The sequence below is a fragment of the Elephas maximus genome, chromosome 3, assembly GCF_024166365.1.
Source record: "Elephas maximus indicus isolate mEleMax1 chromosome 3, mEleMax1 primary haplotype, whole genome shotgun sequence".
NCBI lineage: Eukaryota > Metazoa > Chordata > Mammalia > Proboscidea > Elephantidae > Elephas > Elephas maximus.
The window spans coordinates 77,189,231-77,211,597 of record NC_064821.1 but is presented as its reverse complement, the minus strand read 5'-3'; the positions used below and the strand labels follow the sequence as shown (position 1 = coordinate 77,211,597).

General features: G+C 40.2%; 1 protein-coding gene across 3 annotated transcripts in view; it reads right to left on the bottom strand.

Annotated features, from left to right (window-relative positions):
* Window positions 1-566: 566 nt before the first annotated feature.
* LOC126072884 (protein argonaute-4) overlaps window positions 567-22,367 on the bottom strand; it is a 41,772-nt gene continuing 19,971 nt past the window's right edge. For 2 of the 3 annotated variants that reach the window (XM_049878739.1, XM_049878740.1), the window contains 8 exons: window positions 22,080-22,213; window positions 20,442-20,626; window positions 19,247-19,406; window positions 17,495-17,810; window positions 17,216-17,350; window positions 10,494-10,595; window positions 10,027-10,226; window positions 567-4,613 (listed from right to left, as the gene is read on the bottom strand). In XM_049878739.1, the coding sequence (XP_049734696.1) occupies window positions 4,505-4,613; window positions 10,027-10,226; window positions 10,494-10,595; window positions 17,216-17,350; window positions 17,495-17,810; window positions 19,247-19,406; window positions 20,442-20,626; window positions 22,080-22,213 (1,341 nt within the window). In that variant the 3' untranslated portion in view covers window positions 567-4,504. The remainder of the gene's footprint in view (window positions 4,614-10,026; window positions 10,227-10,493; window positions 10,596-17,215; window positions 17,351-17,494; window positions 17,811-19,246; window positions 19,407-20,441; window positions 20,627-22,079; window positions 22,214-22,367) is intronic. The other variant, XM_049878742.1, reaches the window with a different exon arrangement.

Here is a 22,367-nt window from a genome sequence, read left to right as displayed (position 1 = left end):
CTTGCTTCTTGGTAATAAATTCCCTGAGGATAAGGCCATAGTATATAAATGTCTGCACTGTCCCTGCCACACATTAGCAAAAGGGCTTTGCTGGTGAGAATTTAAAGTAAGACATATGAGATTGGATAGCCCCAGCCTGGGTGATTTGGACAACTTAGAGGCCCCTCTCCTCTGGAGAGAGAGTCAGTCTTAAAATTTATAAAGTATGTGGCCTTACTGCCCTCTGGAGACTGCAGATTTTTTCTTAAGACATCACTTCTGTTGAAGTGATCTATTGAAGATCAATAATAGATCTTTCCATTAAGAGCTGCACTTAGGGTCCTGAAAAATCTTGTAAAAATTTTCATATGTGAAGTGTTGCTGAGAAGCTCTTCTAAAATTCCCAAGTGGCAATTTCTAAAAATAGGGAGACCTAGGATTTAAGAACACAACGTTTTCCCACTCTTCTTTCTCAATAAGTCACCCAAATGAGGAAATGGTTTTTTAAAAGCAACCATGTGTGTTGCCATTACAGTGTACTCCATATTTATTAGACAATTGACAAGAAAAAAACAACTTTTGGCACAAGAAGGCCAGTTTATTCTTTTTTTTTTTTTGGACACATGAACACAAAATATCCCTGCAGGCCAAAAAAAAATTTTTTTTTTCAAAATTTAAACAGCCATCATTTGATCACAACATGAGGATACGACCCCTCCCTTAATAGCTGAGAAAGTACCTCGTATTGCCAGAGACATACATCCAGTCCAGATTTATAAAATACATTTTAAAACATTACAAGTCTAACAGTATAGAAACAAAAATTACACCACTAATCAAATGAACAGATGCAAACATTTTCAGCCACTAGACATAGAAAGAGCATGAATATGTCAATAGCAAGGGTAAGAAAATTATTAATCGATAACAAGACCTTTCCTTTAATTTTACAAAGAAAAATCCTTGGAATTGAAATAGTATTGATACAATGCCCTCAGTCTCTGCTTTCTTAAAATGAAAGTAGAGCTACCACCTTGCTACTGAGCAAGAAAATCTTAACAGCACATCCACAAAGGGTTGATAGGGTCGGGCAGAGAGGGTGATCCTTGTTAAACAGTGTATCTGCACAAGGATTACCTTTTCCCATTGGAAGGGTACATAGGTAAGCTTTGATACAGGCTGGGCACCAGATCCTAAAATACACATCACATAGAGCTTGACTGCTTGTAAGGCAACCCCTTTGGAAGCAGCAAATAGAACTTAACAGTAAGAATGAATACATTCTGCCTGCCTGGACTGCTGGCTGCTTTAAACCAGCTAGTTCACTTTTATAAACCATTCAAAATGCAATAGCTAACAACAACAAAACACAACTGAATCAATATTTGGGTCTTCGTGGCTCTCTTACCTGCTCCTTCTCCCCAAATTATTACTCTTTTACATTGCTACATTTAAATCTTTCACACCACGTGACGACGCCTAAATAGGCTGCGTTGTAAAAAACCAAACACCCTAAAACTACTTCTACAGAATGCACACCTCCCATTGATTGACACATGCATGATTCAGTTAGTTTCAAGAGGTCACAAATTCAAATTGTCAAGCCGAATTAAATTAAAACTATGCATTCAGACTTGCTTGCAGAACTATTTCTGCCAGTCTGGTTTCACAATGATTACCTACCTCTTAAAGATTCACCCTTCAGCAAGTTTTTTTTCCCCAGTAATTCTAGTTCCTCCATATTTCTTACCTTTTGTCCAAAAATGACAGCATTGCACACTTAATGGTACTGTTTTCCTATAAAAATAGGCTTCCCGGATTTTCCTCCACCATGACACTGATTTGCCCAGCGTATCAGGATTGACTGAGGTCTTACAAACTGTATTGTTTGTTCGAGGCTGAACATACAACCCAACCTCAGGCCAGCAAACCAGGGCTTTCCAGCCCTCCACCTTTGCTCCCTGCTCCATACATGCCAGGAGATGGTGAGAAGGAAGCAAGCCCGAGGCACTCGAGTGCAGGTGTGGTGCCAGCTGGCCAGCCAGCCAGCCACTAAGAGTTCACATCCTGGACTCCAGTGAGTCCTCCTCCTAAAAACACTTGTTTTTTTTCTCCTCTTGGGTCCAGAGTGGTCGTGCTGAAGGGTATTTTTCTGTGCTCTCCCTGAACGAGTGTGAATAAAAGCAGCAGTCAGCCCCTCACCAACATGTCCTGATTTGTATTATCCAACTGAGGTATTTGCCAAAGGAAAATCTTAAGAAATGAACATCTGCCATCTCTTTGCTCCTGCCTATGTTGTGCCTCAGCAACAGAGTTTGCTTTCATCCCACTATCTGCAGAGGATAAGAACGTCTGTATTCATCTTAATGAGCTACAGGACTCAACAAACACTAGGATACACTCTGAAGACCCGTCTCAGCAAACACCAGCGGTGCTTGTGATCAACAGGACATGGAAATGTAAACATCAATGTATATACAAGTTTGTTAAAAGACTGAAGAAAAACAGTGTTTTATATTGCTGGGATTTTGAGAAGGCTAGTTTAAGAGATGTGGGCTGGCTAATGAGTTTAAGCAAACACCCTTCACCATTAGATCCAGTGTTTCCCCACCAGCAGTCTCCAGACAGAGGAGGTAAGTTTGTTTTTACGACCTTGTGTCTATCTCTTCCTCCACCGTATAGATGGAGTATGGCTCTAGGCCTTTTATCCCCTTCTCCATCTCTCACTCCTAAGGTTCCAGGATACAGAATTACGAGTCAGTCCAATTTGGGCTGGGAAACACAGGTTGGAACTACCAAGACTCTATGTAACTGTTGTCCATTCACAAAGTATTATCTACAGTAAATACAGAATAGGAGCCCTGGTGGCGAAATGGTTAAGCTCTTGGCTGCTAACCGAAAGGTTGGAGGTTCGAACCCACCAGGTGCTCTGAGGAGAAAAGACCTGGCAATCTGCTCTCCTAAGGATTTTAGCCTTGGAAACCCTATGGGGCAGTTCTACTCTGTCCTATAGGGTCACTATGAGTCGGAATAGACTCGACGGCACACAACAACAAATACAGAATACATTTTCCCTTATATTTTAACTGATGCTTACTTTAGATCAACTCTCTTTTTCTGGACAAGAAAGGAATCCCATCTTCCTGTGAGTGGAATCCAGAATTCATTAAGAACAATCAAGCTTTTCTATACAGCTTTAGTTTAATAAAGGGTAGAAAACCCCACCAAGTACATTTCAGGTTGAAAGAGAAGCAAAAAATTTGCACTGCAAGTTACTCTGTGAGTAACCTTGGTTCTCCAGGTAGGGTGGGCGGTGGGGGGGCTTTAAATGCTGGTACATTTTCGCAAGTTGCAGCATCACTCAATGTACCTTAAGGAGTGGCAAGGCCTACCCAATAAGGAAGCATCCTGGTTCTAGCTTATTTTAAAACAAAATGACAGGACACCAAATGTGGCTATAAAACAGATAAAAATAAGTCTTTAAAAAGGCATGGAAATATACGTCTTTTCTGACCGGTTTCAGAAATTGCCAGATTATGATATATAAGAAGTAGTTCATAAAATCATACCAAAATCTCATCTAGAAAACTACGCTGCTGTCAGGCAAAAGAAGTGGAGGGCCCTTAAAAAATGTTTATTGCCAAAGTTAACTTTGTATGAGAAAAGTTTAAAAATCATTTAGATCTAACAGATCACACAGCAGCATAAAATGGGCACTTTTGAAGACTTGGAAAAATACTAAAAGCTATTTTTTTTTTTTAAAGAGGGGGAGACACGAGTATTTTTACCATGGCAGTGTTATCTGTCCCCGTGACATGCATTACACCTGTTTATGTTACACATTCACAAAAGCCAACTAAATAAGAGAACTGCCTATCTGAATCTGCAGCCAAATATAGTGCAATTGCTTGGCAGCTTGTACTTGCACCAGCACAAGTCTGCAGAGATCAATAAGATAAAGTAGTAAAACTAATAAAACTCTGTAAAACTTTCAAAAATTAATGCTCATTAAAGGCATTTACAGTGGTGAAGTCAGAAATCTCCATTAAAAAGTCTATGGACCCATACAATTAAATAGTTACACTGAACTGAAGTAGGTTGTTTGATTTCTCCCTCCCATTTATGCTTATACCCCACTCGATGAATACCAAAAAAACAAATAATCTTCTCTTATAAGACTAGAGGGATGCGGTGAACACCACAGCTAGCAAAATATTCCATAGAAACCTTTCCTGCAAAGTCCTTTATAAAGTTCAGGCTGATCAGCCTTTGCTCGTTGAGGTAAAAATTTAGTCCAGTGCATCAGAAAAGATAATCTATGAGTACCTATTACTTTTTTTAAAAATGGCTCAATTTTGTGGATGCATCAGACAGTGCTGCGAAGTATAAATTCAGTGCAACTATTCCGAGCTGCTGGTAGAAGATCACCTGAAGTCAACTTGGCTCTATGTAGAGGTGGTAGGCATTTGAAACATTTTGAGGCTGCATGGGGTGCCAAATCGGTTGAGTTCTTTTTCTGAGACTCTCAGGCAAAATACATCGTGTGCTGGGTATCATGGTGGATCTGCACAGCCTTAGCCAAGGCCTGAGGATCTCGACCATTGCTCTGTCCTGACACGTGGCTGCCTTCTGCACTGTAAAGAGAAAAAACCAAAAAGCCAGGTGTAATGGAAGACCATATCAAACTTCACATGTTCCAAATAGCACAGATAGTACTGGATTCAAGAAGATCTTGGGCCCAGGCCTTGGCTCCTTAACTGCTTATGTCTCGCTATACCTCTTAGCCAGTGAAAACCTTATGAATAGCAGCAGAACATTGTCTGATATAGTGCCAGAAGATGAGCCCCTCAGGTTGGAAGGCACTCAAAAGACGACTGGGGAAGAGCTGCTTCCTCAAAGTAGAGTCGACATTAATGACGTGGATGGAGTCAAGCCTTCAGGACCTTCATTTGCTGATGTGGCACAACTCAAAATGAGAGGGAACAGCTGCAAACATCCATTAATAATTGGAACCTGGAATGTACGAAGTATGAATCTAGGAAAATTGGAAATAGGCAAAAATAAAATGGGACACATAAAAATTGATATCCTAGGCATTAGTGAGCTGAAATGGACTGGTATTGGCCATTTTCATTCGGACAATCATATGGTCCACTGTGCCAGGAATGACACCATGAAGAAAAACGGCATTGCATTCATCATCAAAAAGGACATTTCAAGATCTATCCTGAAATACATCACTGTCACTGATAGGGTAATATCCATATGCCTACAAGGAAGAACAGTTAATATGATTATTATTCAAATTTACGAACCAACCACTAAGGCCAAAGAAGAAGAAATTGAAGATGTTTACCAACTTCTGCAGTCTGAGATTGATTAAACGTGCAATCAGGATGCATTGATGATTACTGGTGACTGGAATGCGAAAGTTGGAAACAAAGAGGAAGGGTCGGTAGTTGGAAAATATGGCCTTGATGATAGAAACAACACTGGAGGTCACATGATAGAATTTTGCAAAACCAATGACTTCTTCATTGCAAATACTTTTTTCAACAAAGTAAACGGTGACTATATACATGGACCTCGCTAGATAAAAGACACAGGAATCAAATTGACTATATCTGTGGAAAGAGACGATGGAAAAGCTCAATATCATCAGTCAGAACAAGGCCAGGGGCCAACTGTGGAACAGACCATCAATTGCAAGTTCAAGATGAAACTGAAAAAAACTAAAGAAAATTAGAACAAGTCCATGAGAGCTAAAGTATGACCTTGGGTATATCCCACCTGAATTTAGAGACCATGTCAAGAATAGATCTGACACATGAACACTAATGACAGAAGATCAGATGAGTTGTGGAATAACATCAAGGACATCATACACAAAGAAAGCAAGAGGTCATTAAAAAAACAGGAAAGAATGAAAAGACCAAAATCTATGTCAGAAGGGACTCTGAAACTTGCTCTTCAACATCAAGTAGCTAAAGCGAAAGGAAGAAACGATGAAGTCAAAGAGCTAAACAGATTTCAAAGGGTGGTTTGAGAAGACAAAGTGCTATAATGACATGTACAAAGACCTGGAGCTAGAAAACCAAAAGGGAGGAACAAGCTTGACATTTCTCAAGCTGAAAGAATGGAGGAAAAAACTCAAGCCTCAAGTTGCAATACTGAAGGATTCTACGAGGAAAATATTAAATGACACAGAAAGCATCAAAAGAAGATGAAAAAAATACAGTCAATATACCAAAAAAGAATTTGTCAACGTTCAACCATTTTAGGAGGTAGCACACGATCAGGAACCAATGGTACTAAAGGAAGAAGTCCAAGCTGCATTGAAGGCACTGGTGAGAAACAAGGCTCCAGGAATTGACGAAATACCAATTGAGATGTTTCAACAAATGGATGCAGTGCTGGAGGTGCTCACTCATCTATGCCAAGAAATTTAGAAGACAGCTACCTGGTCAACTTGGTGGAAGATTTCTATATTTATACCTATTCCCAAGAAAGGTGATCCAACCAAATGCAGAAATTATTGAACAATATCATTAATATCACATGCAAATAAAATTTTGTTGAAGATAAATCAAAAGTGGTTGCAGCAATATATCAACAGAGAACTGTCAGAAATTTAAGCCAGATTCAGAAGAGGATGTGGAACCAGGGGTATTACTGCTGATGCCAGATGGATCCTGGCTGAAAGCAGAGAATACCAGAAAGATGTTTACCTGTGTACTATTGACTATTCAAAGGCATTCGACTATGTGGATCATAACAAATTATGGATAACATAACATTGCGAAGAGTGGGAATTCCAGAACAGTTAATTGTACCCATGAGGAACCTACACATAGACCAACAGATAGTCATTCAAACAGAACAAGGGGATACTGTGTGGTTTAAAGTCAAGAAAGGTGCACATCAGGAATGTATCCTTTCACCATATTAATTCAATCTGTATGCTGAGCAAATAGTCTGAGAACCTGGACGATGTGAAGAAGAATGAGACATCAGGATTGGAGGAAGGTGACACAACCTTGCTTGCTGAAAGTGGACTTAAAGCACTTACTGATGAATATCAATGACCACAGCCATCAGTCTGGATTACACCTCGACATAAAGAAAACACAAATCCTCACAACTGGACCAGTAAGCAACATCATGATAAACGGAGAAAAGACTGAAGTTGTCAAGGATTTCATTTTACTTGAATCCATAATCAACACCCATGGAAGCAGCAGGCAAGAAATCAAATGATACATTGCATTGGGCAAATCTGCTACAAAAGACCTCTTTAAAGTGTTAAAAAGCAAAAATGTCACCTTGAAGACTAAGGTGTGCCTGACCCAAGCCATGATGTTTTCAATCACCTCATATGCATTTGAAAGCTGGACGGTGAATAAGGAATACCAAAGAAGAATTGACGCCTTTGAATTGTGGCAGTGTTGGCAAAGAATACTAAATATACCATGGACTGCCAAAAGAACAAACAAATCTGTCTTGGAAAAAGTACAACCAGAATGCTCCTTAGAAGCAAAGATGGCGAGACTATGTCTCACATACTTTGGACATGTTATCAGGAGGGCTCAATCCCTGGAGAAGGACATCATGCTTGGTAAAGTAGAGGGCCAGCAAAAAAGAGGAAGACCCTCAACAAGATGGACTGACACAGTGACTGTAACAATGGGCTCAAGCATAACAATAATGGCAAGTATGGCACAGACTGGGCAATGTTTAGTTCTGTTGTACAGAGTCGCTCTGAGTTGGAACCGACTCAATAGCACCTAACAACAACAACATACCTCTTTTTGCTCAACTGAAAAATGCAATACAACTTATTTAATGGGTTGTTGCAAGGATTAATAAAGCAATAACAATCAATACAAATTGTTGCAAGAGTTAATAAAGTAATGTCCAAATCCTTAACAATGCCTATATCTGGTTAATTCCTACTTATCCTTCAGCCTTCTTTCAAATATCATTTTTCCCAAAGAAATCTTTCTTGACTCCAAAGTCCAAGTCAGAGCCACCTGGAACAGCTTTCACAGCATCCTGTACTTTTCTTTCATGGTACTAAACACAATTGAAATTAAATTATTAATTTGATAATTATTTCTTTCTCTATTGGAATGTAAACTCCAAGAAACCAGCAAATTTGCCTCTTATTCACCTAGTGCCTTGCACATTGTATATTCTCAATAAACATTTGTTGAATGAATGAATGACTGTACCTACTCAGCCAATGTTAATGTGCTACCGATTTCTTCTTGCTTTCCCTTTGCCAGCTGTATGGCCTTGGACAAGTAACAACTCCTCTGAACTGTGGTTTCTTGGTGCAACAATAAAAACTTCTGAACATTCCTGTTAAGGGTACCATGTAATATAAAAGACTTTGTTCACTGTAAATTATCACCCCTCTTCTGACTTCTCTAGTTATTATTATTACCCTTATCATCTAGGCTTAAAATATCAGTCATCTTTTACTTCATCCTCTCCTCAGCCATTCATTCCCAATTAACAGTCAAGTCCTGTCTATTCTATCCCAGGAATATAATTTTTCATTTAACAAAGACGAGCTTGCTCTCATATACTTTTCCAGCCTCATCCTTGCTATTCCTCTTTAATATTCTCCAGTCAAAGAAAACTTGTTATTAACCAAACATGTCACTGCTTTTCCCTCCTTTGGGTCCATTGTTCCTCTGCCTGGTGAACCTTTTTCCCTTCTTGGTAGAGCCAAATCTTGCCCATCCAGTTTCCTTTGTACATCCCATTGCATTTTTATCTATACTGCTTTGGGCTAATTGTCAGTTTTTATATTTGCCTGTATTGTCTCCTAAAATGAATCATCAATTCCCCATGGGCAGAAAACATGTCTTACTCATCTTAGTATTTTTAGTACCTAGCAGAGTACTGAGGAGCCCTGGTGGTACAGTAGTTAAAGCATTTGGCAGCTAACCAAAAGGTCTGCAGTTTGAAGAGCTGCTGGGTGGGAGAAAGATGTGGCAGTCTGCTTCCGTAAATATTTACAGCCTTAGAAACCCTATGGGGCAGTTCTACTCCATCCTATTGGGTTCCTATGAGTTGGAATCGATTCAACAGCAGTGGGTTTGTTTTGGGGGGGGGGGAGGGGCGGGTTAGCACCATACTGGGCACACAGTCATTACCTTATAAACATGCTGAATGAATGAATGTATATTACAGAATGGAAGGTGCAAAGCCACAGCTGGACTTTTTCCGTAATAGCATATCTTCAGTCCTTACAGAAATAGACTTGCAATGGAATGTCTACTATTTAGCAGCTGAATTCAGACTTGGGGAAGAGCCCAGAAACTGCTATACTTCACAGATGGTCATTTGGAAAAGAAAATTAATGCAGAGAGCTTGTTTAGGTATTTAATTGTAGCTCAGTAACAGGTCTAAATGTTGAGATCCCTATTTGGGGGTAAGAATGGTGTTGCACTCCTCCCCTCCACATACACTCAAGTTTACTCTGGTCCATTTTTCCAGGTTATACTGCAAGCAAAGCAAACTGGTAAGGACCTCCCCCTTGCATGAGGTGGAATCCACAGGCCTGTCTCTAACTTGAGCCAGGGTGCTGGGCTACCATCCTTTTTTTATTATTATTATTGTGCTTTAAGTGACAGTTTACAAATTAAGTCCATCTCTCATTCGAAAACTTATATACACCTTGCTATGTACTCCTAGCTGCTCTCCCTCAATGAGACAGCACGCTGCTGACCACCTTTTGAGGCTGCCCACGACTGCAGCAGAACTGAAATACATTTGGTTCTGTGGGAAAACCACAGACAGTTCCAAACTTTCCTTGGGCAGGGTTTAGGCAAACCATACAAGTATAAACAAGTTCAGCACTTCTTGGACCAAAAGTCACATTATACGCTCTCAAAGACACGAAATTTTATTCGGTCCTTGCAATCTAAACCCTAAAAGGAAGTTTAAATCTTCCAAAAAGTTTTTCTATAGTAACTCATTTTTCAACAGGCAGCTTAAATAGACAGAAGGAGATTTTATTCTGCCTGAGAAACTTGCCTGTCATGATCTTTATCCACCAGATGATACCTTGCTCTAAATGCTACAAGCCGGGCATAGTATGCAGGGGCTGGAATAGAAACCGAGCGCGTGCACCGCACATAGGTGTGACACAGCTGGTAAGTCAGTAGCTGGAGTTCATCTGCAGTAAAGCAGTTGTCATCCCACAAGACCTGGTAATGTGAAGGACGGCTGGTTCCCTGGAGAGAGAGTTTTATCATTAATATATTTCTGAGATGGGCTGACTACCCGAGAGGAGGGAAGAATTGAAACCTACTCGTGAAACTCAGAAGTACTTCTACCCAGCACACCTACAAGCTGATACCGAGACTAAAAGGTAATAGTTTTAGGCTACAAGCATTAGCAGAGTCAGGCACAGTGTTTAATAACAACTCTACTCAAGCTAGTCGCTGAATTTACAAACAGTGCCCTATCAGGTCAAAGATCTGGATCAGCTTTCAAATTACCTGAATTCCTGCATGACTACAGAGATAAAAGTCAAACTCAGACGGATGTGTGATGGTACTGTCCACTGTAGTGCCTGCTGGGACATTGCCACTTTTCCCCACCTACCAAAAAGAAGACAGTAATTAGTCATCTAAGTGCCAAACTGTGTTCAGGCCTTTTTTCTTTTTTTAATGTTTAAGTTGGCAACAAGTTGGTAAACTGCTTTGAAGGCAAGTACTGAAAACCAGTATAATTCAAGGCACTGAATTCCCTGTAACTTTCCCGTAACCCAACCATTTCATCTTTAAGTATTTTCTCAAACAAATATACTCCAGAATCTCTCTAGGGGAATCCAGACAAAGAACATTGGTGTGTTCCCAGAGGAAAACAAAATTGACATTTAATATGGACTCTCCCTCCAAAAAAATCAGATTTATTCCTTATATGGAGTAAAAAGTATCCACAACTTTCAGTAAAAATTCAGGTGAAGGAATCTTTAAACTGGTTCACCAGGTTCAAGATAACAAATGCTTTTTTGGGTATCAATAAAAGAGTCTAAATCATTGACAAGACCAGACTAAATAGTCTGACTGAGACTGGAGGGACCCCAGAGGTCATGGCCCCTGGACCCTTTGTTAGCTTAAGACTGGAATCGTTCCCGAAGTCAACTCTTCAGACAGGGATTGGACTGGACTATAAGACAGAAAATGATACTGGTGAGGAGTGAGCTTCCTGGCTCAAGTAGACACATAAGACTATGTGGGCAGCTCCGGTCTGGAGGGGGAGATGAAAAGGCAGAGGGGGATAGGAGCTGGTTGAATGGACATGGGGAATATAAGGTGGAGAGGAGGAGTGTGCTGTCTCATTAGGAGGAGAGCAGCTAGGGTTACATTGCAAGGTGTGTGTAAGTTTTTGTATGAGAGACTGACCTGATTTGTAAACTTTCACTTAAAGTACAATAAAAAATAAAAAAAAGAATTTAAGTCGCCGGCACATGCATCATTAGGAAGGAGGCACTGAAATGGGACTCAGGAAGGCAGAGTTTCAGATCTAGGCCCAGCCTTGCCACTACATCCCTTGAACAAGGCATGATATCTTTGGTCCTTAATCTAGTCATCTATAAAATTAGGTGATGATATCTTATACCTTTAAAATGCTACAGTTCTTCTATAGCCAGAACTCTAAAATCAAACTTCTAGGGAGGCAGAGAGAAGAACTGCAGAAGTGCATTTATGAGGAAAGGAATTAAATCTTGTGATTTGGTCAATTTTCACTCTCTTCTGTGGTACAGCAGGGTTCAATATGAAGAAGTCTATTTAGCATATAGGCACAAATATGATGGAGATTTATTTGGTTCCCTTGTAACTACTGTTACCTTCAGGTGACAATCGTACACCCATGCATACAACAACATCTATGAGTATAGGGGGAAAAAATCTCCTTCCATCAAATTCATATGTGCTGTTGGGTACCCAGCTAAAAAAGAGAAAATGTAATTGAGTTATAATGGTTCTAGTATTGTATGTCAGTTTCCCAAAGTGTGGTCTTTAGGAATATTAGCTCTGCAGAATGTATTTAGGTGTTTTATGGTCAGACAAATTTGAGAAACATTGGGTTAAGCCATAAGGAGCCCTGGTGGAACAATGGTTAAGTGCCTGGTTGCTAACCAGAAGGTTTGAATCCACCAGCTGCTCCACAGGCAAAAGATGTGGTAGTCTGCTTCCATAAAGATTTACAACCTTGGAAACCCTATAGGAAAGTTTTACTCTCTTACACGGTTGCTATGAGTCGGAATCAACTTGACAGCAACAGGTTTGGTTTTTTGATTTGGGTTAGACCAAAGTTAAAAAAGATTTTTCTACTGTATGATTTCTCAAAACTTTTATTTGGTAATGCATAATCTGAAAGAGGGAGATGAGAGTATACAGCATTTCCCAAATATATTTGATCATGGAATCTCTTTAAAAAAAAAAAAAAAAAGATGAGAGCCTAAAGAGGTAATGCCCCAGAGAAAAGGGGAGCCAGGCACATTCAATCCAACAATTACTGCCTGAGTACCCACGTGCCAGGCTGCGCCGCAGATGTTGGGGAGAACAGGGAGAGGCATGGACAGAGCAAATGAACTTGTCCTCCTGGCCTTAATGAAAGCCACATGCAGTGAACTGCAATGCAATGTGAAAAGGCCATTATGGATGACACTGGCAAGAGCTGCGGGGTAAGGGGGGAATATTTGAGTCGTGCTTTATAGGATAAGTAGAAGTTGAAAAGGGGGGTGGGATGAAAACTAGAAAACCCCCGCCACACCCCTAAACTCAGGAATGGATAGACAAACTGTGGTACATCCATATCATGAAATCCAACTCAGCAATAAAAAGGAACAAACTACTGACACACACAAGAATTTGGATGAATCTCAAATACATTATGCTAAGTAAGAGAAGCCAGATTCAAAAGGCTGTCTGATTCCATTTATACGACTTTCTGGAAAAGGCAAAACTATAGGGACAGAAAGCAGATCAGTGGTTGTGAGAGGCTGGTGTGGGAGAGAGGGTTGACTACAAAAGGGCACGGGAGAATCTGGTGTGACAGGCTTGTTCCATACCTTGATTGTGATGGTGGTCACAAGAGTACATGCCTTTGTTAAAACTCCAGAACTCTACACTAAAAAGGGTCAATTTTATTGTATCTAAATTATATTTGAACAAAAACAATGAAAAAGGGGGCGGGGTGAGATAAAAATGTACAGTGTTTACGGGAAACAGAAGGTAGATGAGGGCATGGTGAAAGATGAAAATATTATGTTTTGTCTACCTTGGGAAAACACTGAACACTACAGCAAAGTGTTTGGTAGGCAGCAGAGAAACCTTGAAGGTTTCTGAGCAGGGGAGTGGCACAATAAGATCTGTATTTTAAAAACCCAGCCCTGACAGCAGGGTGGAAGGTACACTTGTGAGGGAGGAATGGAGTCAGGAGGACAGCGTGGAGTCTCCCGCAATCCAGAAGAGTTGAGTCCAGGCCAGTGGGAACACACAGGAGGAAGGATTGATAGAAGAAAGATTTCAGGGCAGAGCACAGAGGACTATTTGACCAATTGGGTATGGGGACAGCACGGGGGAGAAGAATTTATACACAACTCTGAAGTTTTTAGCTTGACTGACTTAATATACAGAGAGAGAATATAAGGAAAATAGGGGGGAGGAATACGATATGGATGGGGATAAAACAATAAGCAGAAGGTTTAGACGTGTTTTGCTTGAAATGCCTGTGGTAGATTGTATGCCTGTTGCCAGATATTCCAGCTCCCTCCCTCAGTGCTCCTCCCTGGGGAGAGGATTACACATCCCCACCCACTTAACTCGAGGGTGGCCATGTGACTTGCTTTGGCTGATAAAATGTGGTCTGAACTGTGTTACTTCTGGGCAGAAGCTTTAAGGGCTAGCATGTGGCTTGTTGTGTATCTTTTTTCCCTTCTGGCACAATGACTGGTGAGGTTCCAGATAGATGCTTCTCTGTCAGCCTAGGTTCCAAAGGGAGGACACAGGGTCACAGCTGCAGCAGACCCACAATGAATGTGTAATGCGAGCAAGAAATAAAGCTTTGTAAGTCAGGAAGATTTTGGGGTTTTTGTTACCACTGCATAATCTAGCCTATCTTGCCTGATACACTGCCTATAGGGCATCTAAGTAGATTATGTCCGGTAGACAATTGGACGTGCAGATCAGGAGCTGCACAGAGAGGTTTGGGTCTGGAAATACAGATTTAGGAATCTATAACAAATAACGAGGGCCCGGTAGACCAACGGTTAAATACGGAGCTGCTAACTGAAAGGTTGGCAGTTCAAACCCACCCAGTGGCTCCATGGGAGAAAAGACCTGGTGATCTGCTTCTGCCAAGATTACAGCCTAGAAAACCCTATGGGGCAATTCTACTCTCACATGGGGTCACTGAGTCAAAAATCGCCTCGACAGCACACAACAACAACAAGTACAGGCAGTTCCTGGATTACAAATGAGTTACATTCCTAAATCTGTTGTTACGTCAAATTTGTACGTAAGTCAGAAGAGTTAGGTGTGCTTTGTTTCTAACGTCAGTTAGTTAAATGTTTGTCTTAGTATGTAGTATATGATGTACCTTTCTATGCATAAAAAATATTAAAGAAACACTTCTAGATACACTAAAACATCTTTAACATAATAATACAGTAATAATAATAATGTTTTGAAAGTAGCACCTGTTTGTTATTAAGAACCATTATATCTACCTTGAATTTTTAATATAATAGGCTTTATGGTGGTTGGTTCGTAACTATGGGTTGTACATAAGTTGGATGTTCTCCTACTGCCTATAAGCAAATAAGTGAACCCAGAAAAGTGGATGAGGCTTAAGTGAGAAAGCTGAGATTGAGAAGAAGGAGAAGTAGGAAATGCCTGGAAACATCAGTGTTTAATGGACAGAAGGAAGAAGAGAAGTCAAAGAAAGCCTGGTTATAGAGGTGGGCAGTGGACCTAGAAAGTCACATTGCTAAGGTCAGAAGGGGAGTGGTTGTTTTATGTGCTACAAAGAGGTCAGTAAGGGAACCTGACAAGCTATCCCTGGACTTGAAAAGAGCAAGTCATTGAGAGAACTCAACAGAGTCACTGAAATAGAACCCCAGCTTCAGAGAATTGAAATATCATGTGAGAAGGTAGAACTAGAGAAGTCAAGTTTTTTTTTTTTTTTTTTTTAAAGTCTGATCATGAAAGAGAGGAAAGGTAAGGTGGCAGGTAGACTGAGGGAGAGGTAGGGCAAAGGGATATTTACTGGGGGGACTGAGGAAGACTTGAGCAACTTTATATGGTGAGGGAAGGAGACAAGAGAATTGGAAAGATTGAAATTTTGAAAAATAACAGGTAATTAATGACGTAAGATTCTAGAGAAGGCAGAAAGGATTAGAATCCAAAGCATAAGTGGGAGAAGCATAGATACGTGAAGATTTAATGAGGGTAGAAGAGAAGAAGCTGAGCAAATTCATTCTTTCTAGATTCTGTTTTCTGGGGGAAATAGAAGGTAGGATTTCGCAGGCAATGAAGGCATCGTGGACAGGGAAGGGACTTGAGAAGAGTATAAAGGCTTGAAACAGATGCTTTGGGAAATAGTATAAATGAAAAGAATTGGCAAGCAGCGTCAGAGACCTGGCTGAGATTTGCAATCATACATTTGTAATAGGTTCACTGTTAAACAAATGATTTTTTCCACCCATCAACCCCTATCAGCCTAAGAGTAGAAGCAAAGCCAACGAACAAGTTGAATGAACAAATGGACTGATTTACAGTTGAATATTGGCAAGACGGGGATTTTAGTAGAGAATTGAGGATATTGGGGCATGTCCAGGGGCAACATAAACCAAGGTCTGAGACTGTCAATCTTGAAAGATTAGTAGTGACACTGAATGGTAAAGAACAAAACCATGAAATAGCTTGAGGTTTTAGAAAGATATCCAGGTCATAAAACAAGTCAACAGAGGGATGACAACAGCAGTTGAGGAGGGGCTGGCAGGATGTTTTGTACTCATAGTTCAGGCAAGAGTTCCAGGAATTTGTATTAGCAAAGTCTAAGAAGTACTGTCGAATCAGAATTTGGGCAATTTAGAAGACAGCGCTTTTAATCTGAGCTGATCGGTGGACCTGTGGCCAAGGATACACTAACGATTCAGAAAACAGAAAGAAACACCTCAGCCTTGGATTGGAGACAAAAACTAAGGATGTACTAGAAAATAATGAGAGTGACCCATAATATTAGGCAACACAAGGATCTGGTCTCCTTGGGGATAAAACAGGGAGGGCCTGGACAAGAAAAAATAATGTCATAAGCAAGAGTAAAGGAGCAAAGTGATCCAATGGTATGCATCTGTAACGGGGTGACACAAATAGTTAAGTACTTGTCTACTAACCAAAAAGTTGGTGGTTCAAACCTACCCAGAGGTGTCTTGGAGGAAAGGTCTGGTGATATGCTTCCAAAAGGTCACACAGCCTTGAAAACCCTATGAAACAGTTCTACTCTACACATATGGGGTTGCCATGAGTCATAATCAACTTGACGGCAACTGTTTAACTTACCTAATTTACACATTTTTTTTTTATCAGATTATAAATAGATAACATAAAATACCTTTTATCCAGTGCTGGAAATTGTACCCAAAATTGACATTCATGTATTAATTTATCCTTACAACAACCCCGTGAGATAGGTATTGTTCTTAACTCCCGTTTTACTGAGGAGAATATTGTGACTTGGTGAAGCTGAGTAACTTGCCCATAGTTAGAAAGTGTAACATTATAATCATCAGAGTTTGTGCTCTAAGAATCTCCACTGAAGTAAAACATTTTGAAACAAATTCTTCTAGAATTTCCTAGAGCCTTGGCTCAGTCACTGGCAACAAAAAGTAGCAGATGGCAATAAAGTCCAAATAGATAAGTGTTTCCTTTGGTGGTTGCCTATATCACCACAGTGTACCTGGCACGTTTCTGACTCCCCAAAACTCCAGAAACCAGAATTTCTGTCACGCAAGAGAAATATTCAGTCCTAAAACCTGTATCTTTCAGAATTCATCATCTAACTTTCAACTGCCATTAGTGCATCATTTTATTAAATGATTATTAGGCACCTCTACTTTTAGACAAAAAAAAATTATATATATGCCCACATAAAAACACATTCACTTGCAACAGCTTCAGATAATAAGGCTTATACTATGTCTTCTTACCCTTTCTGTTTTGTCTGCACAGAAGAGTCGTGTGTGATGTCTTTTCTGCACCACAATATAGGTTATTCCTGGCCGGTAATCTTCTTCCAAGCTAATACATGCCTTTCGAATTGCTATTAGCTCTGGCCAAGCTACCTAGGAGTTAGAAGCAGAATTATGTTTAATTGCGAACTCTCCTAGCATCTCTCAGATCTGATTTTCCCAGGGTAGTGGAGGGGAGGAAGCTCCATCAGACTCTTAGAAGCCCCAAAGGGCAACAATGGAATAATGAGAAAGTACCTGTTTCATCTGTCCCTCAGATACCCCTCCACGGTAATAGATGATCCGTGTGGGTTTGAAGCGGGTAGATTTGTAAAACTGGATCAGCAGCTCTCGAACCATGTTAGTAAGGTCCTGGATTACCTCTTGACTGTAGAGGAGCTCCTGAGAGATCTCCTGACGGGAGGTCTGCACCCGAACGGTGGCACAGTACCGGCTGGGGTGGCCATCCATACTGCCAACGACAGCAGCAATGGAGGGCTTTTTCCCATCCCCCGCAGGCGGGTGTGTGACATCCGCTCCCAGGAAGATGACAGGCTGCTGGAACACCGATGGCCTGCTCAGATTTAAGGAGATGTTGCTGCTATCAGACACACATATGAAAATATCTGGGGTTAGTAAACTCACCAGATATAATCTCATAAAAGAAAATAAAGACTTGTGCCCACTGGGAGACAACTTTAAAACACACTAAGTATCTGTATAAGGAGTCCTGCTGGCACAGTGGTTACGTGCTTGACTACTAACTCAAAGATCAGTGGTTCGAACCCGCCAGCTGCTCCGTGGGAGAAAGATGTGGCAATCTGCTTTTGTAAAGATTTACAGCCTTGGAAACCCTGCGGGGCAGTTCTATTCTGTCCTCTAGGTTCACTTACTATGAGTCAGAATCAACTCGGTGACAATGGGTTTGGGTTTTTTTGGTATCTGTACAACCCAACACAATGAATCTGAATTGACTGAAGAAGTGAACATGGCTCTTTGATAATACTAGGAAGAGGAGATTAAAAAAAAAAAAACTCAAATTTAACAAAATCTCAGTGTGTGAAGAGAAAAACTTCCCAGCACAGTCTCCCTTGGTATCGGTTTCTACAACTGATACAGAATTGCAGAATGTACACAGAATACAAACACTTTAGAAAATTATTTGATAGTATCTATTAATGCTAAACACATGTATTCTCTATAATTCAGCAATTCCACTCCTGAGCTATAGATATATACAGGAGAAAGAGTGTTTAAGTTCACTAAAAATGTAAAAGAATTGTACAATGAATATACAAGAATATCCATCAATGGTAGAATAGATTAAAATTTTGTGTTATAGTCATATGATGAAATAATACACAGCGATGAAAAAGAATAACTAGTAAATGCAACAGCATGAATGACTCTCACAGTCATAATGTTGAGCAAAAGAAGATACACACTGTATGAAATTTAAACACAGGCAAAACTAATCTAAGGTGCTAGAGGTCGGAATAGTGGTTATCTTTGGGGGTTTTCTATTGAGAGGGCCCACAGAAAGCCTGACAGGATGGTGGAAATATTCTACACACTAATCTGGGTGTTGGTTACATGGGTATATACATATGTAAGAAAAAGTAATTGAAATGCACACTTGAGATTTGTGTGCTTTGCTATAAATTATATAAATTCTTATTAGCTGCTGCCAAGTTGGCCCCCGACTCATGGTGACCCCAGGCACAACAGCATCAGACTGTTACAATGCATAGGGTTCTCACTGGCTGATTTTCTTATAAGTAGATCACCAGACCTTTCTTTCTCACCTGTCCTAGCCAGAAGCTCTTTTAAAACCTCTTCACAAGCCTCCACTGTCAGTCCAGGGGTGGGTGAGCTTGAGGTGCATTGGCCAGAAATTGAACTTGGGTCCCCCATACGGAAAGTGAGAATTCTACAACTGAACCACCACTGCCCCCATTATGTAAGTGAGATTTTAGTAAAACAGGAAGAAAAACAGTTGAAGACTCTTACCTTTGATGAGGTACAAGCACATTGTTAATTCCTCCAAGCTTTGCATTTATCTTCAGGCAAAGATTGGAAAGGGTTTGGGGTGAGGTCTTCACTACGTTTTTTACTTGGACACACTGTGTGGCCATGCCCAGGAGGGTATCTCCAACGCGTTTCACCTCCGCTACAAAAATTAATTAATAAAAATTAATTAATTTAAGAATGCATAAATATTTTCCTAATTATTAAGAGTAAAGGGGGAAAAAATCACACATTAACTTTACAGAGCACCTACTATATACTGTACACTGTGCCAGATGCTTCTCTTTCATCTACTAAACCCTCAGGGCAATTTTTAAATTTTTTTTCCCAATTTAGATAGGCCCTCTTCCCTCTGCTTTTCTTCCCTCCTGCAGGCCTTGAAACCAGCCTGTTTCCTTTATTCTCTGGTGCTGCCTGCCACTGCTGGCTGGATCCCTTGAGGTTCTTTTTCCCACATGGCTGTTCTGGCAAAGGAACCAGTCTTCCCAGCCCTGCCCTCTCAGTAGACACACCAGCCCTTTGAATTCTAAAGAGTCCCCCCCCCCGCCCGCCACCTTTATTTTATTTATTTTTCCCCTGTAGACACTAGGGATAAAAAGAAGCAAACATAGACAGGGTTGAAGAAATTTCACAAAGTTCTAGCTGCTGGTCTGTAGTTCCTAAATTCTTTACTTAGGTGATAACCGAAAGAACTTTGTATCATTCTTATAATAGACACAAACTAAACAGATTCTTTTCTGGAAGTGTCAGGCTCTCCCACTCTGATGTTCCTAAGTACTTTTCACCAAACGTCCAGCTCTCCCTGCTCTGGACCTCTGGGTAGGATTGCATTGCATTTCCTGCCCCTCAACCCCACTCCCCCTACCCAGGGTGGGTAGAGCCGTAAGGCTGGTTATGGCCAAGCTATTGCTTAGACCCTCCAGAGCTCTCCTTTCCCTCTGGTTTGGGGCCAACAATATTCCAAGTAGCAGATGCTCTGCCAGTGTGGGTCTAGGAGTAAGAATGACATGATAACGTGGAGCAGATCCCCATCTACCCACAATGGACACATAGCAGGAATGAAAACTCAACTGTTGTTGCTTTGAGCCACTTAAAGTTTGGGGCTATTTGTTACGACCTAGTTTATCCTGACTGTTACACCTACTATTTGTCATTCAGCATTAAACAGGGTCCGTACCATACACTGGTGTCTTCCCAGGCAAAATAACTACAATTAGCTGCAGGCCCACGTATGTCATTTTTAGGTGCTTAAACATGGGCTCCACGCTGTCTGCGCCTTGTGCGTACTTGCAGAAACATGGCTGACCCTGGATGGGCATTCCTGCATCCTTGGAGATTTTACGTAGCTGATCAGTGAAACTCCTGTTAAAACAGAACCAGTGACACTGTGCTTTCATTACAGAGTACATTTTAGGACTTTAGCCAAAATTAAAAAAAAAAAAAAAACCTTTAGCTGGTTCCCAAAAATAGACTAGCAGTTGTATCACTGCAATTATAAACGAGAAGAATCTATATTATTAAATATTATCATTTTTAATTTTTAAATAATTATGTCTCAGCTGGGCCTCCAGGACTAGAACAGCATTGCTGTTTAAAACTTTCAAATCAGTAATTCTGGAGTAAAGAAAAGCAAGGTCAAAAGGTACTAGAACACTTGGGTAAGCTTGTGCTCACCTGACAACACAGAAACACACCGTCACAAAATGACTGTATTTAGGTTATATTCAGACTTATAACAGATTTGGTTCAATGGAAATGTCAAAAGAAATCATCACACCTGTACACCAATGTTCACTGCAGCATTTTTCACAAAAGCCAAAATGTGGAAACAACCAAAACGTCCATCGACAGATGAATGGACAAACAAAATGTGGTATACGCATACAATGGAATATTACTCAGCCATAAAGAGAAACAAAGTCCTGGTGCACACCACTACATGGATGAACCTTGAAAATATTATGCTGAATGAAATAAGTCAGTCACAAAAGGACAAATAGAACATGATCTCACTTATATGAAATAAGGAAATACATAGAAACCAAAGATTATTAGTGGTTACCAGGGGTGGGGAGGAGGAGTTTTCCTTAGGGGCACTGAGTTTATGTTAATAGTGGTGGAATAATTTGGAAAAAGGTAGCGAAATGGTTGCATAACTTGAAGAATATAATGAATATCATTGAATTATATACATGTAGAAATTGTTGAAAAAAATAAATCATCACTTAAAAAAGTAAAACTCATTTTGAAGTTTTAAATTTTGGACTTGAGTTATTTGCACTATGCATAAAGCTAAAGCTTTCAGAATAATTTCTTTTGTGCATTTGCCAACATTTTATTGGAATCTTTAATTTTCATCCCCATTCCCTTTCCTTGCCTTGATTTTTCCACTCTTCTCACTAACTTCCTTTATATAGATAGCTGCATCTGTAAGATGTGAACCAATGATCTTAGTTAGTGACCTTGCAGCTAAACATACTCACTAGTAAATTATAATGATTAAAAATAAACTAGTTTTTATCTTACTCAAAAGATACAATTAATATCAAAGGAGGTGAGCTGTGGAAGCTTCAGCAAGAACTCAAGAATTCAACCAGCACTGACTTCTTGAGGCTTGTTAGTCACACATTTCTGCCCTAAATGTAAGGAAGCTGAATCAGATTCTAAATGTAATTCCCGAGTTTGAAATCTGAAGCATACAAGGTCTTTTTCATATAGCCAGATGGTGTCACTACAGGAGGCGGGGAGCTAGTTCCAGGGTACATAGCACATTCATATCACAGACGGCATTTCACAGCAATATGAAGATACTCACTTCAGTAAATCTTCCCTACATTGTTTCTGAGGTGCAAAACAAGCAACTGCCCAAACTTTAATTTCAATGCCAGCATAAAACTGCTTTCCTCGCATATCCCAGACACCCTGGTTGGGTGTGGCTACCGTTTTATTCTTAAAAAAAGAAAGAAAGAAAGACATTATAAACCAAGACCATTTTAATATTGGCAGGGGATAAACAAAACTCTTTTTGGTATCAGCCAAAAGAAAACAAGTAATAATGACCAAAACTAAGGGTAAATTCAGTGTATTATTCTGCTTTTAGCTG